General features: G+C 45.8%; 1 protein-coding gene and 1 pseudogene across 1 annotated transcript; both read left to right on the top strand.

Annotated features, from left to right (window-relative positions):
* The first annotated feature begins 5,450 nt into the window (after nucleotides 1-5,450).
* On the top strand, nucleotides 5,451-6,548 carry SP7 (Sp7 transcription factor). The gene has a single exon (XM_066617626.1). The coding sequence runs from the start codon at nucleotides 5,451-5,453 to the stop codon at nucleotides 6,546-6,548; it is 1,098 nt and encodes a 365-aa protein (XP_066473723.1).
* Nucleotides 6,549-17,978: 11,430 nt separating this feature from the next.
* Nucleotides 17,979-18,097, top strand: LOC136643424 (5S ribosomal RNA; annotated as a pseudogene).
* Nucleotides 18,098-22,612: the final 4,515 nt, after the last annotated feature.

Here is a 22,612-nt window from a genome sequence, read left to right on the forward strand (position 1 = left end):
TTTCAAACATTAAAAGAACATTGTATTTAATTTATAGTTTAGGGTGAGGGGGAAATGGTACAAGCAGAAAGCTAAGACTGTATAAACTGCCACTCATATTTGTGGCTCCTTCTACACTTGTTTCTTCTATAAGGTCCTACCTGGATGTGATGCAGGAGATCAGGAGACCTGTAACTAGGATCAAAGAACATGAGCCCTGCTGGATCAGGCCAAAGGTCCATCTAGTGCAGCTTTCTATGCCTCATAGTGGTCTATTAGATGCCTCAGGGAGCACTCAAAACAAAAAGATACCCGTACCATGTTGCCACTTTGCTTCTGGTAATAAGTGATAGCCTGCTTCCAAAACCCAGAGGTTGCATATAATCATCATGGCTTGAAACCTGTGATGGGACTTTTCCTCCATAAATCTGTCCAATCAATCCCCTTTTAAAGGCATCTAGGTGCCAGCACACTGTCAGCTTGAGTTCTGAGTGATGCAGAACCACAGCTTACATGTTGGTTCAGGGAGCAGGTGCAGAACAATGATTCAGCAGAATCAGCAAGCACCTGGGACAGGCACACCCTGGGTGTGACCAAGCCAAATACTGATTGGCTGAGCTGACTATATGAGGGTAGTCAGAAGGAGCCTCAAGTGCAGCAGTAGGGGAGTTAATGAAGTAACTGAAGAGGCTGGATACTGTATGTATGTGATATTACTGACTTATGGACTGAACCTTTGACTGTGTATTATTGGAACTGATTTGGATTTGTTATACTGGAACTGACTGCTCTCCGTGCTGACTCTTGGACTGTTAAATGACTACTCTATATGTGATATCCCTTGACCAGTACAACTGCTGAAAGTACTCTGCTGTAGTTGAAGTGTTGTTCTTGCAACCTGCTCATATTGGGACAAGACTGGGAACCTACACCAATCCTCTTATAATTTTATACAAGCCCCCCTTAAACCCCAACACACACATCCTGTTGCAAGGAGTTCCACAGATTAATTATATGCTGGGTAAAGAGAAATTTTCCTTCTTTTCAGGAACTCCCATGTGGATCTCCCACATTTTTGTTCTACTTATAGTAATTCAGTGACAGAAGTGACTGCTCTGACGTTTGGGAAAATGATGCTCTAGGAGAGGGTTTTAATACCTTCCTCCCTTGCTTTTTCCCTAATGTAAGTTCTTGACCCTGCCAGAAGCTGCTACAACATCCGTGCGGGGAAAAGATCACTGGGATTCTGACTGTAGATCTCCCATTTCTAGTACTGTAGTTAGTGTACAATGCAAACAGCCTACAGTTTTTTATTTATGTCCAGTGGTTGCATGAACTTCCTAGGGCCCTTGGGGAAAAGGCTTGCATTGCATCATCATGGGGTTCCTACTCACTCCCTAGTGGCATGGTGCTGCTGCTGCTGCTGCAGCCACCAATACTGAGGGATCAGAGTCAGCCTTTTCAGATGGGCCCTTTACTGGACACAAGCCTTTAATCTGTTCCTACGCGATTCATCTCCTGTCACTTTCTCTCCCCCAGACATTTACATCAATGAGGGAGGTGTCCTTGGAAATTTGGAACCCCAGTTGATTGCTTGTTTGCCTCTGTACTTGGGCTGGCTCAGACAGGAAGTCCATTTCAGCTCCCAGCTTGATTCTACTGAGTGCAAACCACACATGTTCATGAGACATAGCAACTTGGGTTAGTTTGAAACTAGATGCAGAAAGTTCTAAAACTAGTGGAGTGTCAAGCTTTAATGGTTTTAATTGGTAAACTAACTAAAGCTTTAGATCAGGGGTGCCCAAACCCCAGCCCTGGGGCCGCATGCGGCCCTCGAGGCCTCTCAATGTGGCCCTCAGGGAGCCCCCAGTCTCCAATGAGCCTCTGGCCCTCTGGAGATTTGTTGGAGCCCTCACTGGTCTGATGCAACTGCTCTCAGCGTGAGGGCGACTGACCTCTCATGTGAGCTGTGGGATGAGGGCTTCCTCCACTGCTTGCTGTTTCAGGTCTGTGATGCAGTAGTGGCAGCAAAGGAAAGGCCAGCTTTGCATTGTGCAAGGCCTTTATAGGCCTTGAGCTATTTTCAAGACCTTCGTTCATTCATATAAGTTCATCTTTAATATATTCATTTATGTAAACTTATGTAAATTTATTCAAATTTTAAATTTAATTCTTTTTTTCCTGGGCCCCCAACACAGTGTCAGAGAGATGATGTGGCCCTCCTGCCAAAAAGTTTGGACACCCCTGCTTTAGATGATCAATTGTGGTCAGGGCATTAATGTAAGAGCAAATTTTAACTGGCGAGCCAATCCAAGACACACTTGCCTGTATTTTGAGGTTGTTTGTGTTCTGGTGTATTACTGCAGTAGGAAAAAATTAAAGGTAGCCATTCCTTCTAACAAAAAAAAAGAAGGAAAAAAAAGCTTTGTTTATTAAAACCTTAGTACCTTAAAAATACACCTATATGGGTGTTCTGATTTTTTAAAAATCCTAGGCTGGTCTACTCAAAAGTAAGCCCCATTGCATTTTGTTGGGTTTACATGCAAGAAAGTGTGCATAGGATTGGAGCCTCAATCAATCAATTGTATAAAAGGCAGATGATTAATCTGCTACAGCTTCCTTAATCAGCTGTGCCCAAGAAAGTAGAATAAAACATGGTCATACAATCTCTCCTTTCTACCATACAGTGGGAGTCTCCTTGGCTCCTAAGGGCCTGATCCAATTGACCCAGTGTTGGCCCTCCACTGGCTCTGAGTCTCACAAACCGTGCCATAAGGCATGCCTGTGACACTCACTGCTGAGCTGGTGCTGCCAGTCAGGTAACTGTTGACCACCAAAACATCAGCAAACTGAGTATTAGCAGAGTCACAGCTCCCCTGTGCGCTAGCTGCCATTCTCCCTTGCTCCTGCCTCTATCGGCTGTGGTTTCACCTGCCACATTCCCAGGCTTTGTCGATTTGCCTGCCTCTTGGGCAGTTTGTGAAAGGAGCTGGCAGATATACTGCAGTCATAACAAAGAATCTCTCTTTCTTTCTCTGTGGTTTCTCCAACCTCTGCACCAAAGGCGGGGTGGGGTTCAGCACACATGAAATAGGACGAGCAAGCCATTGGCTAGGCTGACTGGCAGCTATCCTACGCTTTGTCCGTTCCATCAAACCGCTCTATACAACAGGTAGATTCTCTGACATTCTTGACATAAAATCAAAGAGGTCCATGGAATAATGGATTAAGCACACCATGCCAAACTCCACACTTACAAAGCACAACCATGAGTCCCCCGAAGACCCAGCACTCTGTAATTCTCCAAGCACGTTTCAATGCACACAGCTATGTGCAATACTTCCTCCTTTTAGAAAACAAATGTTGAAATACCTTCAGGGCCCAATCCTATGCAGCTTTGCAGTACTGATACAGCTGCAGTGCAGTCCCGGGACCCATTATTTCTAGCATGTTTGGAAGCATGGAATAATTTTCCTTTGTTCACTTTCTTCATGCTATCCATTATTTACAGGTGTCTGCCACTCATTTGACAGGTTAGGGACCAGAGCAGTGGTGAAAAGCAGAAATGGCTGAAAAGTGGAACTGTCAATAAAGGTTTACTGAACTGAACTGAACAATGGAACTCAGTGTTTTTTCAGTTTACAAATGGCGCTTCCAATGCTTTTTGAGTTAGCAAATGCCTTTTTTATCTTGCAAATTCCTGCTGTCACACAAAGATTTCTGCAAATGGACTCTCATTAATGCCTTCTGGAATGGGAACAGACCCAGAGCTAAAGTTGACACACACACTCTCTCTCTCATTCAGAGACACACAGATACCAAAACAGTTTGAATCACCATGTCATATGAAAATCAACTTGGGGGAGGGCAATTTAGTCTTTAGAGCAGCAGAGAGAGTTGGAAGAGCAGAGTATGATTTAAATGAATGACTTCAGGGTATAATTGAAATGTGTTGAAAGAGCAGATCATAGCCATCAGAAAGCGGGCAATACCTGTATTTAGTTTGCCCCACTGCTCAGCTTCCATTCGTTCTCCTAAGCTGTAAAGCCACAGTTGCTTTACATCATACACCAGTGAAGGCAACAGCAGTTCAGCTGGTTGAAACTAATTTTAGCTTAAAGATGGGACAATGTTTTAATGGTGATGAATATGAGGTAGATTCTGTCTTAGTGGGGTCAGACTGAAAACTCTGAGGTATATTCCAGATCTACAACTCAACATATTTTAAAGAACTTGAGTCATGCCATTGGCCACAGACTCCTCTTCAGCATACAGAAGTCAAAGAGGTCATGTCTATATATTGCTATAAGTCTCTATAATGGTAATTTTCCTTGATTTTAGAGAAAGAGTGTAGATTTCACCTCTGGCTGTGATGCCACTAGGTGTGATTTGTGAAACAGTCAGAATAAAATGCAAAGCTACTTGAATTTCAAGTATTTTCACATTTTGTTCTGTGCTGAGAAAATTCCATAGTGTAGTACATGAATTTTTCCAGTCAACCAAAAGGGCACATCTTTCCCTACCACATTAATAATACCTAGGCACCATTCATAGATCAGGGGTGTCAAACCCATACAGAGGGCCAAAGTTAGCATTCATGCTGAGAGTGACGTGACATCATTAAGCAGATGATGGCCAGAAATAAGGACTTTGTTCTCACATAGAAACCTATTAGCTGCAAATGGCAGAAGAGAAAATGTGCAAATCTTGTTCATACTTTCTAGATATGAGAGAGCCCAATTTTCACACTGGGAGAGCCCATTTATAACAGGGGGCAAATAAATTGGGGCTGCATTTGTCCCATGGGCCTGATGTTTAACACCCCTGATAAAGATGCTTCCAACCAGATGATTTGTCTCTAACAGCACAATCCTATACACGTCTCTGGGACTCACTCCCACGTAGGTATGAGTAGGATTGCAGCCTAAGTGAAACTGGATGGCTGGATGGGCGTGAAGGGTGGTAAGCGATAACATGGGAGGATCAGCTTCTCAAAGAGTGCCTCTTCTTGTATACCCTCCTCATATTTAAGATCAAGGTATCTTCTGGATAGATGTTCCCATAATTTTTTATAGGAAGATTCTTATTATTCCTAGTATCTTTACATGGGAGCAGTGAGCAGAAGGGTTCTTTGGCTTCCAATGACAAGGTGGTCCATTGTTTTCCCCAAGGAATAGCCCTACTGTGACTTCCCTGTAATCCCCCACTCCAACCCCCATTTATCATAAATCCATACTATCCATTCAATGTCACTTTATCAATTTTTGCTTTTTCCCTCTCTGTTCTTTTTCTGCACATCTAGAAAGAAGCTCATGATGGCTCCAGTCCAATGGCTGTGCTGATTGGCACCTGCAATAAAGCTGAAAGATTTAGCCCAGCCCAGGATTCATCCCCCTTCCACAAAAGCTGAGAACACACCTTATCTTTTGAAAGTGGAGTCCTTTGCTCCCAAACTCTGGAGCACTGAAGGCATGGGAGATTCCTACACAGCCACTTTTCCCAATGGGAACGGACTGATGTCTCCCTCAGCCAGTCCTCAAGCTTCCACCACTTACAGCAATGACTATAGCCCGTTCTCACACTCCTTTCCAGCCTCCCCCACATCTCAAGATCCATCGTCTCTACTGGTGTCCAAGGGGCACCCATCCCCTGACTGTCTCCCCAGTGTCTACACCTCCTTGGACATGGCACATCCTTATGGTTCTTGGTACAAAGCTGGAATTCATCCAGGCATCTCTACGAGCTCCAGCAGTCCCACTGCTTCCTGGTGGGACATGCATTCCAATAGTAACTGGCTGAGCAGTCAGCCCCAGTCCGATGGACTCCAAAACTCCTTGCAATCCATGCCCAGCCAGGCTCCCATCAGTCCTCAGCTGCCCAGTTACACCTCCGAGTTCACCACTTTGAATCCCGCTCCATACCCTACTGTGGGCATCACTTCCTCCTCACACCTCCTCCCTTCAGGCCAGCACGTGCTTTCTCAGGAGATGTACAAGCCCAAGCCAGTGACCAACAACTCCCTGATGGAAGGTGGGATTGGACTGAAGTCCGGAAGAGGTGGCTCCTTTGGGAGCACAGCAGGCAGGTCAACCTGTGACTGCCCCAACTGCCAAGAGCTCGAGCGACTTGGGGCCTCAGCAGCCAGTCTGAGGAAGAAGCCCATCCACAGCTGCCATATTCCAGGCTGCGGGAAGGTCTATGGGAAGGCCTCCCACCTCAAGGCCCACCTGAGGTGGCACACCGGGGAGCGCCCCTTTGTCTGCAACTGGCTGTTCTGTGGCAAGCGCTTCACTCGCTCGGACGAGCTGGAACGCCACGTCCGCACCCACACCCGGGAGAAGAAGTTCACCTGCTTGCTGTGCAATAAGCGCTTCACTCGCAGTGACCACCTCAGCAAGCACCAGAAGACCCACAGTGAGATGGGGGTGGGCAAACCCCCTGAAGGCGAAGCTGAGCGGGAGGAGGCTGCTCCGGTGACCGGCTCTCCTAATGCCACTATGCAGGATGGCCTACCTGGAGAGGAGAAGGACACCACCAGCCCAGAGCAGAGCAATCTGCTGGAGATTTAGGCTGGGCCTTGAGTCTTTGCTCCACTTTCCTTACTTCACACCAGCATCATTACCACCTTTGTGTAATGCCTCTCAACAAAATAATTTATTTCCTGGGGAAAGCACAGGCACAGTGGCTGTTTGTTTTTCCTTCAGACAAGATCCGAGGCCTTGCGTCAAACGTCCCTTCTTATCCAATCGTTTGCAGAAAACTTAGCCGAGACACTAGAAAGTTCATGGCCAAAGTCACCAGTATCAAAGTCTGAATCCAAGCTAAGTCTCTGATCACTCTCTGTATTGTAAGAACCAAAGTCTTGGTATCCGTTGGCTGTAATCTCTTAGGAGGATGGACAAGAAATACAGTACAAAGAGATACTGCATGCGCATTTGGGGTGAACCAGCTAGCAGGCAGGTGCAGGACTGAAGTGGGTTTTTCTCAGGGTTATGTATAGAAATCACTATCCATGCAGTGTAACCCACTGAGCACAGTTCTGAGCACCTCTCCTAACCCCTTGCAGAGAGGAGAAGGTCAGCTCCGCTCAGCGGTGAATGCAAAGAGGCTGAGAGGCTTGGGCTGCTTCAAGACTAAGCAGGGCATACCTGCATCCACAAGCCATGCCCTTGCTACAGAAGTCATAAAAGAGCATATGTGTTCTCTAGCTCAGGGCATGACAAACAGGTTTTCTGGTCCAGATTCTGAAGGGGCTTCTGGGTCTTTAAGAGTTGCAAGAAAGAGCGAATTCCATCAGGAGTGGCTTTTGGTGAACATCACAGCACTGATAAGGAAAGCTACAACTGGCCAAACCTTGCTGGCTGTGAGGCTCTTAAAGGTACAGAAGCCCTTTCAGAGTTGGTGCATGGCGATCCCAAGGTGAGGATAACAGGAAGTGAGTGAAAGACAGACAGATGGATGAAAAAATGAAGTTGTTTGTTTGTTTTTTAAAAAAAACAACCTCCATTGACAAGTCTTTATAGAAGCCTGGGGATCGGTGTTCTGGAATTAATGCATCTGTGCAAGTAGTGGAAGCTTTGCAAAGAGAACACCACTTCATTTAATATAAAACATGTTAGTTAGTATGGGACACTAGCAGATGTAGAGGCTAGATCAGAGGACAGCTTTGAAGGGAATATTCAATTGCAGAACCACCCCAAGCTCCACACGCAACAGGGACTCCATGCTGCACCAGTCCCTCTTGGTCCTTGTCTGTCAATGCACGACCGGTAAGGGTCTCACATTCTGGGTGGTGGAGCCGTGGTAGAACATCACCCCAAAGAAGGTATCAGTCACGGGCAGGTGCCAGCTATGCCCCTGTTCCCAATTTAGTATGCATGCACCAAGCCAAGAGCATAGGAATGAAGCTGCCACATAGATACGACATAATCAGAGTAATGGGGGACATGGCCCCATAGGGTTAAATAGGACTGTTATTCCACTGAAATCGTGAACACACAGACATTCTTCTAATGTATTTGGCTACCCAGAGGTAAAGAGGACTGAGGGAAACCAAGGCCAACTACTCCGCAGGAGTCAAGAAGGGGCTGCAAGCTGCCCCCTTAAGGTGCTACAGGACTCTTGGATCTTCCTCTCCCCATGTATGTAATCTAGAACTATATTTATGCCTTAAGTTATGATGACAAATTAACAGAGGGAAGGAGGCAATTTGGTTCTCCAAGAGGCCTCTTTGAAGTGAGGCATCTATTAACTAATCAGGGTTGTCTCTCTGTTAATTGGGGGACTTTCTCCATGCACATCAGCATGATCTACAATGTGCTCTGTGCCCTCTTTTTTTTTTTTTTTGCTTCATATGGTGAAAAAAAATGGAATATTTATAATCTTGAAATGCTTTTTGTTTAAGTTTTTTTAATTATCCATTAGGATCTGAAAACCCTTGTTAATATCAGGAGAACAGAGTCAGGTTGGCAATTGCTGAGCGCTTCAACTTCTGGATGAGATTCACTTTGGTTTGGGAAATATTTGACCATAGGCTTAATGATCAATAATGGGAGCCATTGGCAGAGTCCACTATTGCTTGGGGGCATATTATGCTTCCCAGAGGTAAATTATCTACAGTATAGGCCTCTGCAATTTAAACTCCTTCCATTTTTCATTGATCCACTTGTTCTAATATCCAGCCTGGTCAAGTCTAGTAGATTTAGGGAAGAACTACACATTATGATTGACAAGAGAATGCCGCTGAAAATGGCATCTCTGTACTGAGCCCCAGCCCCATAACCTTTAGGCACATTTCTCCCGTTGTGACATCATGTTTGTCCCCGTCATTCATTGGCTGTCACTGGTGGAAGCAAGTTAACATGCAATGTAATGATGTCACAGTTTCGAGAAGCAGGGCCGGCTCATCCATGAGGCCAACTGAAGCAGTCACCTCAGGCAGCTTATTAGTGAGGAGCACCCATCTCTGTCTTCCTACTTGCCTCTACTGCCCCTCCTTCCCTTTCCACTCCTGGTGTAGAAAAGGAAGTTGGGACACAGAAGAAATGTGGAGGGGAGGGGAGTGCTGAACTAGAACATTGGAGAGTGGGAGGAGCAGAGGCTGGCATAGCATTGGGTAAGGGAGGTGGCATTTGGCATGCCTCCTCAGACATCAGGAGGTCTTAGGGCCCAATCCTATTCAATTTTCCAGTGCTGGTGCTGCTGTGCCAATGGGCTATGCACTGCTTCCTGGGATGGAGACGCACTCACAGAGGCCTACTCAAGGTATGCAAACATTTATTCCTTTACCTGCCTTGAGGTTGCACAAGTGCTGGAAAGTGGGATAGGATTAGGCCCTTAGGCCCCTACAGAGAAGTGTGCCTGGATGTTGTCAGAACATGGGATAAATGCTGTTATTAAGCAGTAAAGCCCAGTATAGTTTAATCCTAAACGTTGCCTTCTGAGTGCCACAACTCAAATGGAAATCCTTTTTTCTTTTTTTAACAGTTTGAATTTTGCTTGTTTTTAATTTAACTAAGAATAAAATATAAGCTACGTTGGGGGGAAAAGTGCTCAAAGCAACTCTGTTTTTATGTTTGGAGGAAAGCACAGTCTGGTGCTACTGTACCACAATTCAAATAAAATTGCACTCATACTGCCTGAACTGTAGCGGTTTCTACTCACTGGCTTCACCAGTACTAAGGGCTATATTTATTCATTAAAAATAACTTCTGAGCATCCGAATGGCACTCTACAGTTTAACACGCCATTCAAAATCACTGAATGAATCAAATGGAAAACAGGATCAAACAGGAGGAAAGGAAATCAATACAAAGGATGTTGACTGCTACTGATCTGTATCAACAATGCGCAGCTACAAAAGACTGAGGAAGGGTGAGTTTCTAGGACAGGGGAGGGCAGAAAGTGGTCCATTGGTTGATGAATGAAGCTGCTGCCTTCTGCTGAATCACACCGTTGGTCCCTCTAAGTCAGGGGTGCCCAAACCCCAGCCCTGGGGCCACTTGTGGCCCTCAAGGACTCTCAATGTGGCCCTCAGAGAGCCCACAGACTCCAATGAGCCTTTGGCCCTCCAAGTTTTGTTGGAGCCCACACTGGCAACTGCTGTCAATGTGAGGGCAACTGTTTGACCTCTCCTGTGAGCTGTGGGATGAGGGCTCCCTCCACTGCTTGCTGTTTCACGTCTGTGATGCAGTAGTAGCAGCAAAGGAAAGGCCAGCCTTGCTTTGTGCAAGGCTTTACAAGACCTTCATTCATTCATATAAGTTCATCTTTAATATATTCATTTATGTAAACTTATGTAAATTTATTCAAATTTTAAATGTAAATTAATTCTTTTTTTCTCCTGGGCCCCGAGACAGAGAAATGATGTGGCCCTCCTGCCAAAACCTTTGGACAACCCTGATCTAAGTCAATAATGTCTGCACAGGTCCCAGACAGGGGTCTTTCCCAGGCCTAAAGAAAGATGCCACAGATTGAACTGAGAGCCCTCTGCATAAAAAGACCCTGCACATACACTCTTACTTTGTACATTTAACACACATTGGTGGACAACAGGGACTGAGGTGTGTATAGGTGTGTGTAAAGCACATGTGAAGTAATGTGGGTAAGCACATTACAGTAAACCAATGAGGAAGTTATTGGGGCATGAAATAACTGTGACTGTTGCTCGATGCCTGTGGTGGGAAGCTGTTGTGGCTCCAAGTCAGTATCACAGCATCACATCCTGATCCACAAAGATGGAACAGGAGGATCCCAGGGGAAGTCCCTCATAGTCACTCACCATCAGTGAGTGGCTATGAGCCATCTAACTTCTGTGCTTCCCCTTTCTCCGAGAAGCTCAGAGCAGCATACAGGGGGGCTAGCCCACCTAGATCCCATGGAAAAGAGGACAGGGCACCTGTACCTTCAACAACGATGAGGGCATTTGAATAGATGCAGCTGTGCTGGCTGGAATTGCCCCTTACCGATTGCCCAAGATTCAAGACTCACTGTCCTTTGCGTCTGGGAGTCCTGTGTGGGGATTTCCTAAGGTCCTCTCCAATGATGCAGTTACTGGGGTACACATGAAGCTATCTTATACAGAGGTCCACCAGGCCCAGGATCATCTGACTGAGTGGCTCTCCAGCAGAGGCCTTTCTCCTCGCCTGCTACTAGATCCACTGAAACTAGAACCTTTGGCAGATAGAGCAGGTGCTCTACCATTGCAGTGGGACCCCTCCCCAAATGTTGCTGCTGGTATGTTGAACTTTACCTTGCTGGGGCAGGTGTTTTTTCCCCTATGGAGGTAGATGTGCTGCAGAATTGGCCCCAATCAATCAGCTGCAGGTGATTCTAGTGAGCAAGAGGCAGGCATAATTTCTAGAAGTCAAGGAGGGGGCATGTGGGATTCCCTTGCATTTGGTTCCCATGGCAGGAAAGGAATTGCACTCCCGCAGGGCAATCATCACAAGCCCCTGAGCTGTTGTTCGGGAAATGGTGACAACCAGAGCTCCCAGCCCCCCACAAGCCCCCTTGGAACAAAAGGCTTCTGTCAGCAAGGCTTTCGCAAGGGCACAATGGACCTTTGTGAAGAGACAAGCTCCCATCAGAAGGAGTGGCAATTACAGCTGACACCAGCCGGCCTGCACTTTAACTCCTTGGGATGCACAATATTGCCCTGGCCCAGCCTCCAGGGAATGAGATCCCCAGGAGGTACTCCTCCCCCATCTTAACTGCAGGCACATGGCTTCAAGATGCCTGGCAATGACCTCTGGAGCGCCTGATGGGGAGCAGGAGAGGCTCTCCTACGGAAAGAAAAGAAGATACCTTCTCTCTTGGAATATCACTGCACTGAGTGCAAGAAAACCACCACCTTCAGGTGCAACATACCTCTGTGTATCAGGTGTAGTGGGGAGGCCAGGGACAGACAACACAGGGGAAGGCTGTTTCCTTCATTCTCTGTGAGCTCCCTTGAGACATTCACGAGGCTGCTGTTGGCAAAAGGCTTTTGGGCTAGTGGCCCTTCTTACACAAGCAGGTACATCTTAACTTACTCATGCAGGGTATGGGCAGAGACGGCTACTTATTTTAATGGATATTTGCCATGAAATCCTACACGTCAGAGGTAAGCCGTATTGAGTTCAGTGGGACTTACTTCCAGGTAAGTGTGTATAGAACTATGCCTTAAGTATGTACAGGACTACTATATACCACACCAGGTCTGGGTAAGAATATAGCATTTTGTTCATTACCTCAGTAATTCTTTTGTAGCAACCAAGTAGGTCACATCTACACTACAAGCTAACCTCGGTTTACAGCCAGTGTCACTATCACGGCTTCCACCAAAGAATTGTGGGAATTGTACTTTAGTGAGGTTAGAGAGAATTTTCTGTTAGTTTTCCCTCACAGAATTATAGTTCCCACACTTCCTATACTGGTGATGCAGAGGGGGCAAGGCTAGTAGCTTTCCTGTTGCCACCTGGCAGTTTTGTGGTTGAGCTGAGATTTGAACTCAGGACTTTCCAGCTCACCGTCTACAGTCTTGGACATTACATTACCAGCTCTAGAACAGAAATACCTTCCATAAAGAGTACAGTGCTGGCTCACTTTCAGCTCCACCTACTCCACAGTTCTCCTGATGAGAACCAATTCATTGAGAGGGTTGCAAACTGACTAGATAACCTGGCAGGCTCTGCTCCTGTGCTTTTAACAGCAGCTTGATGTGCAAGAATCTGTTTGTGAAATATTTTGACAGCACAGGCATAAGCATGATCTCCTGTTAAAATCTACGCTTCATACTGCTGCTAAAGGCATGGGAGCTGGGGGTGAATGAAACAGCTGGCAAACCTAGGCATGGAAAGGTGTAAAGTACTGTACAGGGCATTGAAACACCACCCCCTAGAGTACAAGCTTTCTCAAATGTATTTTTTTTCTGTGATGTGAAGATTGCATCAGGCATTGCCCACACATTTTCATACTATTAACCAATTAAGCCCAGTGGCTCCTCACTGGCTGAAGACAGCGAGAATCCTCTTCCTCCCTTGACTGCTTGCCTATGCAACAAACCACATGGCCCTTGCTTAGACTCCCAGAGATCATGTCCACATGGACAATTACTTTGGTTTAAGAGATCAATGGAATTCTCATTTCTTCTTCAGGTTTTCAGTGGAGAGGACTAATATTATACACACCCATCAGTAAAGCGTGAACAGATAAATGCCAAGCAAGCAATATGAGCAGGAGCAAGTCCTTTCAAACAGGGGCCTTGCAATGTCTGCAAGAAGACCTTGGGATTTTTTTTTATGTACCTCTTTCTGCCTTCCTTCAAAACTGACTTGACCCAAGAGCTGCAGGTGAACATGGCCCTCATGCTGCTTTCCAGACGATGGTGGAAAACAAGAGCATGATGGCTGGCTCTGGGTGTTATGCTGAACCATTCAACCGGGATCCTGAAGGATGGGAAAAATGGGTTCAGAGGATGCTGGCATATCCTCAGGTGTGCATCACCTGATGTTGCCTGCATAGGATCCTTTAAACTCCGAGAGAGAATTGTCACTAATGGAAGCTTTTTTCCATGGCAGAGTTCTTCTGTTCATCTCCTGTTCTCTGCCACAGTCCCAATTTGGCTGCTGTTGACTGGGAGAGGCCATGCTGCACAGCCTGCCTCCAAGCAGGATGCTGTCACCTTGTAACAACACTTATTAAGTGACATATAAAGGGTGGTCACTTAATAAGCATTATAACTGTAAATCTTATATAATCAGATATATAATCTGATTACTCACTAATACGAATTAGTGGCAGATTTGATTCCTGACAAATAACAGAGGTGGAAGTCTACTGAAGAATTCAATGAAAACTAAACTGGATGATCAGTAGCCAGTCACAGAATCTTCATCAGGAGTCAAATTAGAAGTGAGCAGATATCAACTCTCCATATCTTGACTATATTGGAAGCACAAATAGGCAGTTTCCCAGGAACCAGAAAACCAGTTAGTTCTGAAAAACTGTTCTACAGAATGCTTATGCACCCAGCCCTTGGGTGGGTCAAGGACTATGCTGATATTTTAGCTCATATATAAATGCTCTTACAACTCTAGATTTTGGATAGTGGCTACCTAAAAGAGCTTTATTTCATTACCAGCACTGAGAAATTGCATTATTTCACTTTAATTACATGCCTCATCTTGACTGCTGAAGGTAACTTATAACTTGGATCCTGATGAAGATTTTGTGGAACAGGTTCAGAGATTGGCTACCTATCAGCCTTCATTGGGTTTAGTCTTCATTGGAGCCTTCTTGGACCAAGCCAAGGATCCAGCATCATGTTTCAAACAACAACCAATCAGATGCTTCTGGATAGCACACAAACAGGATGAACAGAGCAGACATTCCATGTTGTTTACTTCCCATCAACTGGTATTGAGAGGCACACTGCTTCTGAACATGGAGGCTTTGCTTAGCAGTCAGGGCTAATGAGCATTGATAGATCTCTCTATTACTGATCCATGTTACTGGGTGACCCCTAGTTTACTGTATTCCATGGCCTTCCAACTCCATTTGCTTTTTAGTAGAAATTGATAAGCAGGGTTTTTCATATAGATCGTTGGTGACTGGGTGCTACAATTCACATATAGGAATAAAAGCAGAAAACACAGGTCATGGTTCAGGATGTGGACTCACCTCCCTGCATTACAATCTCTGCACATGAACTGGAGGTTGTCCATGACTTTGTGTACCTTGACTCAACGATCTCTGACACTCTTTCTCTCGATACCGAACTAAACAAACGCATCGGTAAAGCAGCTACCACGTTTTCCAGACTCACAAAGAGAGTCTGGTCCAACAAGAAGCTGACGGAACATACCAAGATCCAGGTCTACAGAGCTTGCATCCTGAGTACACTTCTGTACTGCAGCGAGTCATGGACTCTTCGCTCACAACAGGAGAGGAAACTGAACGCTTTCCACATGCGCTGCCTCCGACGCATTCTCGGCATCACCTGGCAGGACAAAGTTCCTAACAACACAGTCCTGGAACGTGCTGGAATCCCTAGCATGTATGCACTGCTGAAACAGGGATGCCTGCATTGGCTCGGTCATGTCGTGAGAATGGATGATGGCCGGATCCCAAAGGATCTCCTCTATGGAGAACTCATGCAAGGAAAGCGCCCTACAGGTAGACCACAGCTGCGATACAAGGACATCTGCAAGAGGGATCTGAAGGCCTTAGGAGTGGACCTCAACAAGTAGGAAACCCTGGCCTCTGAGTGGCCCGCTTGGAGGCAGGCTGTGCAGCATGGCCTTTCCCAGTTTGAAGAGACACTTGGCCAACAGTCTGAGGCAAAGAAGGAAGGCCCATAGCCAGGGAGACAGACCAGGGACAGACTGCACTTGCTCCCGTTGTGGAAGGGATTGTCACTCCCGAATTGGCCTTTTCAGCCACACTAGACGATGTTCCAAAACCACCTTTCAGAGCGCGATACCATAGTCTCTCGAGACTGAAGGTTGCCAACATATATGCTTTTTAGTAGAAATTGATAAGCAGGGTTTTTCATATAGATCGTTGGTGACTGGGTGCTACAATTCACATATAGGAATAAAAGCAGAAGCATTTTTCCTGGTACAGAAGGGGGGGGGTAAGTAAACTGCTTACTGCCAAGTTGCTGTTAGAGGCACAGGAGCAGGGCCAGAAAAAGGTGGCAACCCTGCTACTTTTCTAACCACAATATTAAAAACATCTGCAATCGCTTCCTCAAGATTGTATAAATGTTCCCCCAGGTGGTGAAACCAAGAATTGCAAGTACTGTTCAGACATTATCAGGGGTTAGGAAAAAAAAGTGTGTGTATGTTAAATTCTTCCTTTCTTTAAAGGTTCCCTCAATCCACTGGAAGGATGCAACCTTACCTAAGATGGTTGCATCAATAGAACCATCTTTTGAAGAGGCAAGGTGAAAAAGAAAGAAAAGGGAAGTGATGGGGATGGGCCATTGCTCAGTAGGTTTTGCACCTGCTTTGCATGCAGAAGATCCAAGTTCAAGCCTAGCATCTCCTGGATTTCCAGTCAGAGCAGACAATACTGAGCTAGATCAGGGGTGTCCAAACTTTTTGGCAGGAGGGCCACATCATCTCTCTGACCCTGTGTTGGGGCCAGGGAAAAATAATTAATTTACATATAAAATTTGAATAAATTTACATAAATGAATATATTAGAGGTGGAACTTATATGAATGAATGAAAGGCACACAATAGCTCAAGGCCTACAAGAGGCCTTGCACAAAGCAAGGCCGGCCTTTCCTTCACTGCCACTGCTGCTTCACAGGTGTGAAACAACAAGCAGTGGAGGGAGCTCTCCGCCTGCAGATCACACAAGAGGGTAAGCATCGGGCCAGCACGGGCTCCAGAAAGTCTCTGGAGGGCCAGAGGCTCATTGGAGAGAGGGGGCTCCCCACAGGCCAGATTGGGAGTCCCTGAAGGCTGCAAATGGCTCCTGGGCCGCGGTTTGGGCACCCCGGTCTAGAGAAAAGCCCTGCGTTGGGCACCCTCCACTTGCTTCCCTATAATGCATGGAGTGCTAACACTTCTGATTAGGAGTCAGGCTGGCAAGTGGGTGATGGGCACAGGCCCATGGCCACTGTCCAACCTAGCTAATCTTTGATGCCACTACAGCCCATGGAAATCATAAGACACTATCTGTGCTTTTGAAAAAGCAGGCTTCAAATCCAAAGTAGAGAATACATATTCCATTCAAAGTGTCTCCAATACCTTTTTTTTTTTAGACAAAATGTGACAAATTGCTCACGTCAACAATAGAACAATCCTGCTCCTCTACCTTTATATTAAGTTAAAGGCTCAAATTCCACAGCCTGAAGTACAGACATTTAGCAGTGAAGCATTTGCAACATTTTATCACCATGCCGGGAAAACTTTTGCCTGCTAAATTTCTGCTGCAGCAGTTGTGAGCCCTTTAAGGTTAGAAATGTTAGTATTCAGACAAACTGTTGTTGGCTGCTCTGAGACCAGGGGATAGAGTGGGATTTAAATTTAAACAACCAATAATGAATAACTATAGCTTTTAACAACTTAAAGGATAGGAACTGAGAAAGTAAAAAAGCTGGCAACCTTTATAAGATTGCTACACATTGCAACAAAGAAATCGCAGGGAAGTTATGGACTTAGATATAGGAGCAATAGGACCAGACTGACAACCTTATAAAGCAACAGTGGAAAAGACTACATCTGCCAGACTATCAGGCAGCAAAGAGCTGGAGGGTAGAGTGGAAAGGAATAAAAAACAATCCACCCTACCTCTCCTAAAATCCAGGGATGATAAATCCTTCCCCAGGAACCTCTGAAAATAAGTTTAAGGCACCACTGCTTCCAAGCACTAGGGGGCCACAGACTTACCTTCTGGGTGAAGCCTCCCATGGCAACTTGGGTTCCGGCAGCGTTCAAAGCGTTCACCAGAACGACCTCTGTGGACCACACACCGTCAATGTACAGTAGCCAGGCCCAGCTGGGAGCACATCTGTTCCCTCTTTGCCTTATGCAAACACATCTGGCCACGTGCAGCCCTTGTCTCTAACCCCGTAGAAGCCTTGGGCTGGAAGGAAATCAGTGCATCGTGTAGTTCAATCCATTGCCTTAAGACAGGATATCCTAGATCTAAAGTGTTCCTGACAGATGCCTGTCTGATTCCTCTCGCCACCCCACCCCCCAAAAGACTCCTCCAATAAAGGAACTCCATGACCTTCCTAAGCAGATTCCATTGCTGAGATGTATACACTTGAGCTGTTTTTGCTAATGCTCACCCAAAACTAATACTAAAGCTGCATTGAAATGTTTTGCAAAACTCCCCCCCCCCCCCCCAAAAAAAGAGGGCATATTTTGGTGATCGTTCAGGGGCACACTTGAACAGGGTGAAAACATTTATCTCCTTTAAGCCATTTCTGCTCAACATTGCATATACACAACAGGGATCAAATGTGTACACCTGTGGACTAGGCAGAAATGGGTTTAAATGGTTGTGTCACTGTTATCCTGCACATGCCCGATTTCATCTGATCTTGGAAACTAAGCAGGGTCAGGCCTGGTTAGTACTTGGATGGGAGACCGCCTGGGAATACCGGGTGCTGTAGGCTTATACCATAGTCTTTCGAGACTGAAGGTTGCCAACCAACCAACCATTCACTATCAAAGAGGTAATCCACAGTACAGCCCAAGGCATTATCTCTCCCCTTCTCTTTGCCACTCCATCTTGCTGTGTATTTTACTGCTTTGGATCACCCCTTCCAAAGTGACAGCAGCCCCCTTCAGGAAGACGAGCCATCCTATGATGTCCAGTACAGTCCTTCTCACTCTCTTGGTCAGCGCTTTGCCAAAAGGACAGTGATTTTGCAGCAAAAGGCAATTCTTGTCCTAGGAGACTGCTGGTCTTTTGGAGAAAATGTTGCATCCTTCTAAAATGGCAACTTGCACTGGGAAACAAAGGATCCCATGAACATTTGAGATCCCTAAATTCTACCTTCCTATATTTTATTCCTTCTTATCTGATCCAAAATACATAAGAACAGCCCCTCTGGATCAGGCCATAGGCCTATCTAGTAAACTATTATGACTCTTCATTCCAGTATCTTTTTAAAAATTCAGAGTCTGTAATATTCCCCTCATTTTCCCCAAATCCACTCCTACTCTTTGTACCTCCAGAAGCCCTACTCCATGTGTTATGACAACAAAAGCTTAGGTTTGCAGCTATGAGGAAATTTCCCAATGTTTCTTCTTAATTTTACAGTATTTTACTCCCTCTTTATCTGATTCTTGGTGGACATAAGGTGGACTATATTTTTCCGCCTTTGTTCTGCCATCTTTTAAAAACCTATGAACTCTGTGTCAGCATATTCAACTCCAAGTCATCTTCTTGGAGAGTCCTGCTCTGCCTGCCACAACTGTCAAAGGTTTTGTCAATGACTAGACGGAGCAGGGCCTTTTTGGAATAACACCTCCTTTATGGAAGTTCCCCATGATGTGGAACTTTGTGAAGCTTCCTCTTCCTTTTAACAAAAAAACCCTGGAAGCAATATAATATGGTTTTTAGCTGGTGCCATTTATGCATTCAAAGACTGTTTAAATGCATTTAATGGGTATTTTATTAGTTTATGCTTGAATTTTTAAGTGAAGTTATAACCCGCATTGGGCCTATTTTATGGGAAAAGGTGTGCTATAAGGAGAGTAAATAATAAACAGTTTTCTTGAGGACAAATTTATCCAGTTTGTGGCTTTTCCTCACAATATTTGATTGCAAAGTCACATAATCCACTAAATCCACAAAACATTTTGAGGCTACAGGAAGGCACAGACTTCTTCTGAAATAAATGCATTCAGAATATGGACCCATAAAGCATAGTCAGGATCAGAGTAACTATCTGTACAGAAGCATTTGTGGATTTATTTTGCTTTTGAAGAAAGTTACTACGTTCCTTTTAGAAGTACAGCCATGTCCCATTCCTATCGACCTGTACCCCACCCAAATGAACTCTGGCCTTTCCACCTCTCACAAATGTTGAAATAAATTACAGGATTCATTGCCACATAGTGTCATCGCTGAAGACTTTAACCAAGTATTTGACAAATTCATGAAAGATAGGTCTACTAACAGCTATTCACCCTAACTGCAAAAAAAATAAAATTACCACATTCAGAGGCAGTAGTGTGCATGCCAGTTTCTAAGAAAACAACCACAAGAGAAGCCCCCCACCTTTATGCCCTGCTTGTGGGTTTCCCAGCATTATCTGCTTAGCCACTGTTTGGGTCAGCTGGACAAGACTGGTCTTCAATTGGTATTGAGGCAGGCAGTAGAGGTTACTAGAATGTCTGCCCCTTTTGCCCTACTAAAGTCAGGATAACATCAGCGTTTGGCCAGACAAGGAATGGACTGTGGGCCTGCACACCTCACAGGGCACATCAGGCATGGTTGACCTCTGAACTCTTAGTACTGGTGGCAGTGGTGGGGCACAATGTGCTATCACCATGGGAGAGCCAGTGCAAGGCTTTGTTCAGTGCCCCCAGTGGCCTGGTATCAACAGTGACTAAGGGCTTTGCTTCATAGTTCATTCAGTCACGTTATAAAGTGTGAAGGGATGCCACCATGGCACACAAGGTGGATCCCCAACATTGTGATAAGGACCTTATGTTTATCAGTTTTGGGCTAAGAGATTGATCGGTGAATCTGGAAATTCCACTAATTTACACTGAACCTACTCTCCTGGACTCATTTGGTGACCTGTAGTAAACCACTGTCTCTCAGATTTAACCTCTCACCTCTAAGGTTGCCAAGTTGCTATTCCTGGAGACACCCCCCACACACACACACACACACACACGATGTAATGTCACTGAGCAAGAGAGATCCTATTACAGTCTCCAGAAGTCACTTGGAGATGGATGCCAATTCCTGGAAAAGTCAAGCCAAACCTGGTGGGTTGGCAACCCTCCCTACCTGCAATTCAAGAAGATCATTGACCTCCGTTGCAGGGTAGTTGTAAGGATCCAAAGGAAGGTTCTAAAGTGCTATATAAAGGGTAAGCATTGTCAGCAGATGCTGAGGCACGATGGAGCAGACCATGCACTGGGGTGCAACTATGCAACGTCTCCAGCAAGTCGCCACGGTGACTTGTTCTCCCCTTCCCCATGCCTGGCTGAGGCTTCAGAGGCCTCCTCCAAAGTCAAGCTTGTGGTGCTGGGTGGCTCCACAGGGCTGAGCTGTGCCAAGCGTAGCTTGCCGCAGGCCAGCTCTTCAGAGCGCCTTGGGCTCCAGCCAGCCCTTTGATCTCTGGGAGTTTCAGTTGGGGCTTTTTTGGTTTTTGAAAGATTAAAAAAAGAGGCCTTCAATTCATCAGCATCTCTTTCTTCCAGAACAAACACAGGAGGGGGAGGCGGCAGGGGCTGGGAGGGGGCTGGGAGCAGCAGCAGTGTTTGCAGCCCTGGCGAAGCTGCAGAAGGACACGTGCAAATGGTTACAGGGCTCTAGAGGAAGAGAATCTTAGCAACTGGGCTATCCCTCTTAGGAAATGCCCTCTGCTGAAGGCACCATCCCCACATCGAGTTATTCCCCCCTTTGCTTGCCGTGTCAAGTCATCATGATGTTCTGTTTTGCCCCTGCCCCCCACCCATGGGAGATGTGTGGTAGGGCAAAGCAACGTGCATTGTGATGGTGCCAAGATACACCAGGCTCTGTTCTTGTGGCATTTACCCACAGTGAGTAAATGCACGTACACCCCCCCCCCCGCTGACACACATTTTGTGGAATATCTGTATGGTATATATGTGCATAGATCTGTATGTGCATAGGGTTGTGCATTAGATCCCAGGAAAAGCAGGGTTCCCAGACACAGGAGCCCTATGTGCAGTTGTGCACATGTACAACCATTGCCCCTATGTTCCTTCACTCATCATAGGCATGTTGTGAAAACAGGCCTAAGGTATCATCATCACCATCAAATAGTTATACCATTTTCCAACAAAAAACGTTCGCAAAGCAGTTCACAGAGAAAATCAAATAACCATAAGAATCAGGCCATAGGCCCATCTAGTCCAGCTTCCTGTATCTCACAGCAGCCCACCAAATGCCCCAGGGAGCACACCAGATAACAAGAGACCTCATCCTGGTGCCCTCCCTTGCATCTGGCATTCTGACATAGCCCATTTGTAAAATCAGGAGGTTGCACATACGCATCATGGCTTGTAACCCGTAATGGATTTTTCCTCCAGAAACTTGTCCAATCCCCTTTTAAAGGCATCCAGGCCAGATGACATCACCACATCCTGTGGCAAGGAGTTCCAAAGACCAATCACACTGAGTAAAGAAATATTTTCTTTACTCCGTCCTAACTCTCCCAACACTCAATTTTAGTGGCTGTCCCCTGGCCCTGGTGTTATGTGAGAGTGTAAAGAGCATCTCTCTATCCACTTTATCCTTCCCATGCATAGTTTTGTATGTCTCAATCATGCCCCCCCCTCAAGCGGCCAAGCATAGAATTGGCCTTCTTCACTGCCGCAGCACATTGGGTCGACACTTTCATCGACCTGTCCATCACCACCCCAAGATCTCTCTCCTGATCTGTCACAGACAGCTCAGAACCCATCAGCCTATATGTGAAGTTTCGATTTTTTGCCCCAATGTGCATGACTTTACACTTACTGACACTGAAGCACATCTGCCATTTTGCTGCCCATTCTGCCAGTCTGGAGAGATCCTTCTGGAGCTCCTCACAATCACTTCTGGTATTCACCACTCGGGAAAGTTTGGTGTCGTCTGCAAACTTAGCCACCTCCAAATGGCTCCCTGTCCCAAAAAGGCTTACAATTTTAAAAAATGCAGACGAGACACCAACAAACAGCCACTGGAAAATACACTGTGCTGGGATGAACAGGGACATTACTCTCCCAGTGATAGATTTAAGAAGAGCACTGCCTGAGGGGAAAAAAAGTCTCTTTGCCCAATTAGCAGATTAAACAGATATATGCAGGAGGACCCAGCATGGGATGCCATTTTTGGCAGGCAGCACATGCCAGGCATAATATTCCAACCATACTGTCAGGGTGCTTACTCAAGGATCTCTGAGCACTGGTTAACTCTTCAAACTCCATAACAGGTGGTT

Source organism: Tiliqua scincoides, chromosome 2 (assembly GCF_035046505.1).
Source record: "Tiliqua scincoides isolate rTilSci1 chromosome 2, rTilSci1.hap2, whole genome shotgun sequence".
NCBI lineage: Eukaryota > Metazoa > Chordata > Lepidosauria > Squamata > Scincidae > Tiliqua > Tiliqua scincoides.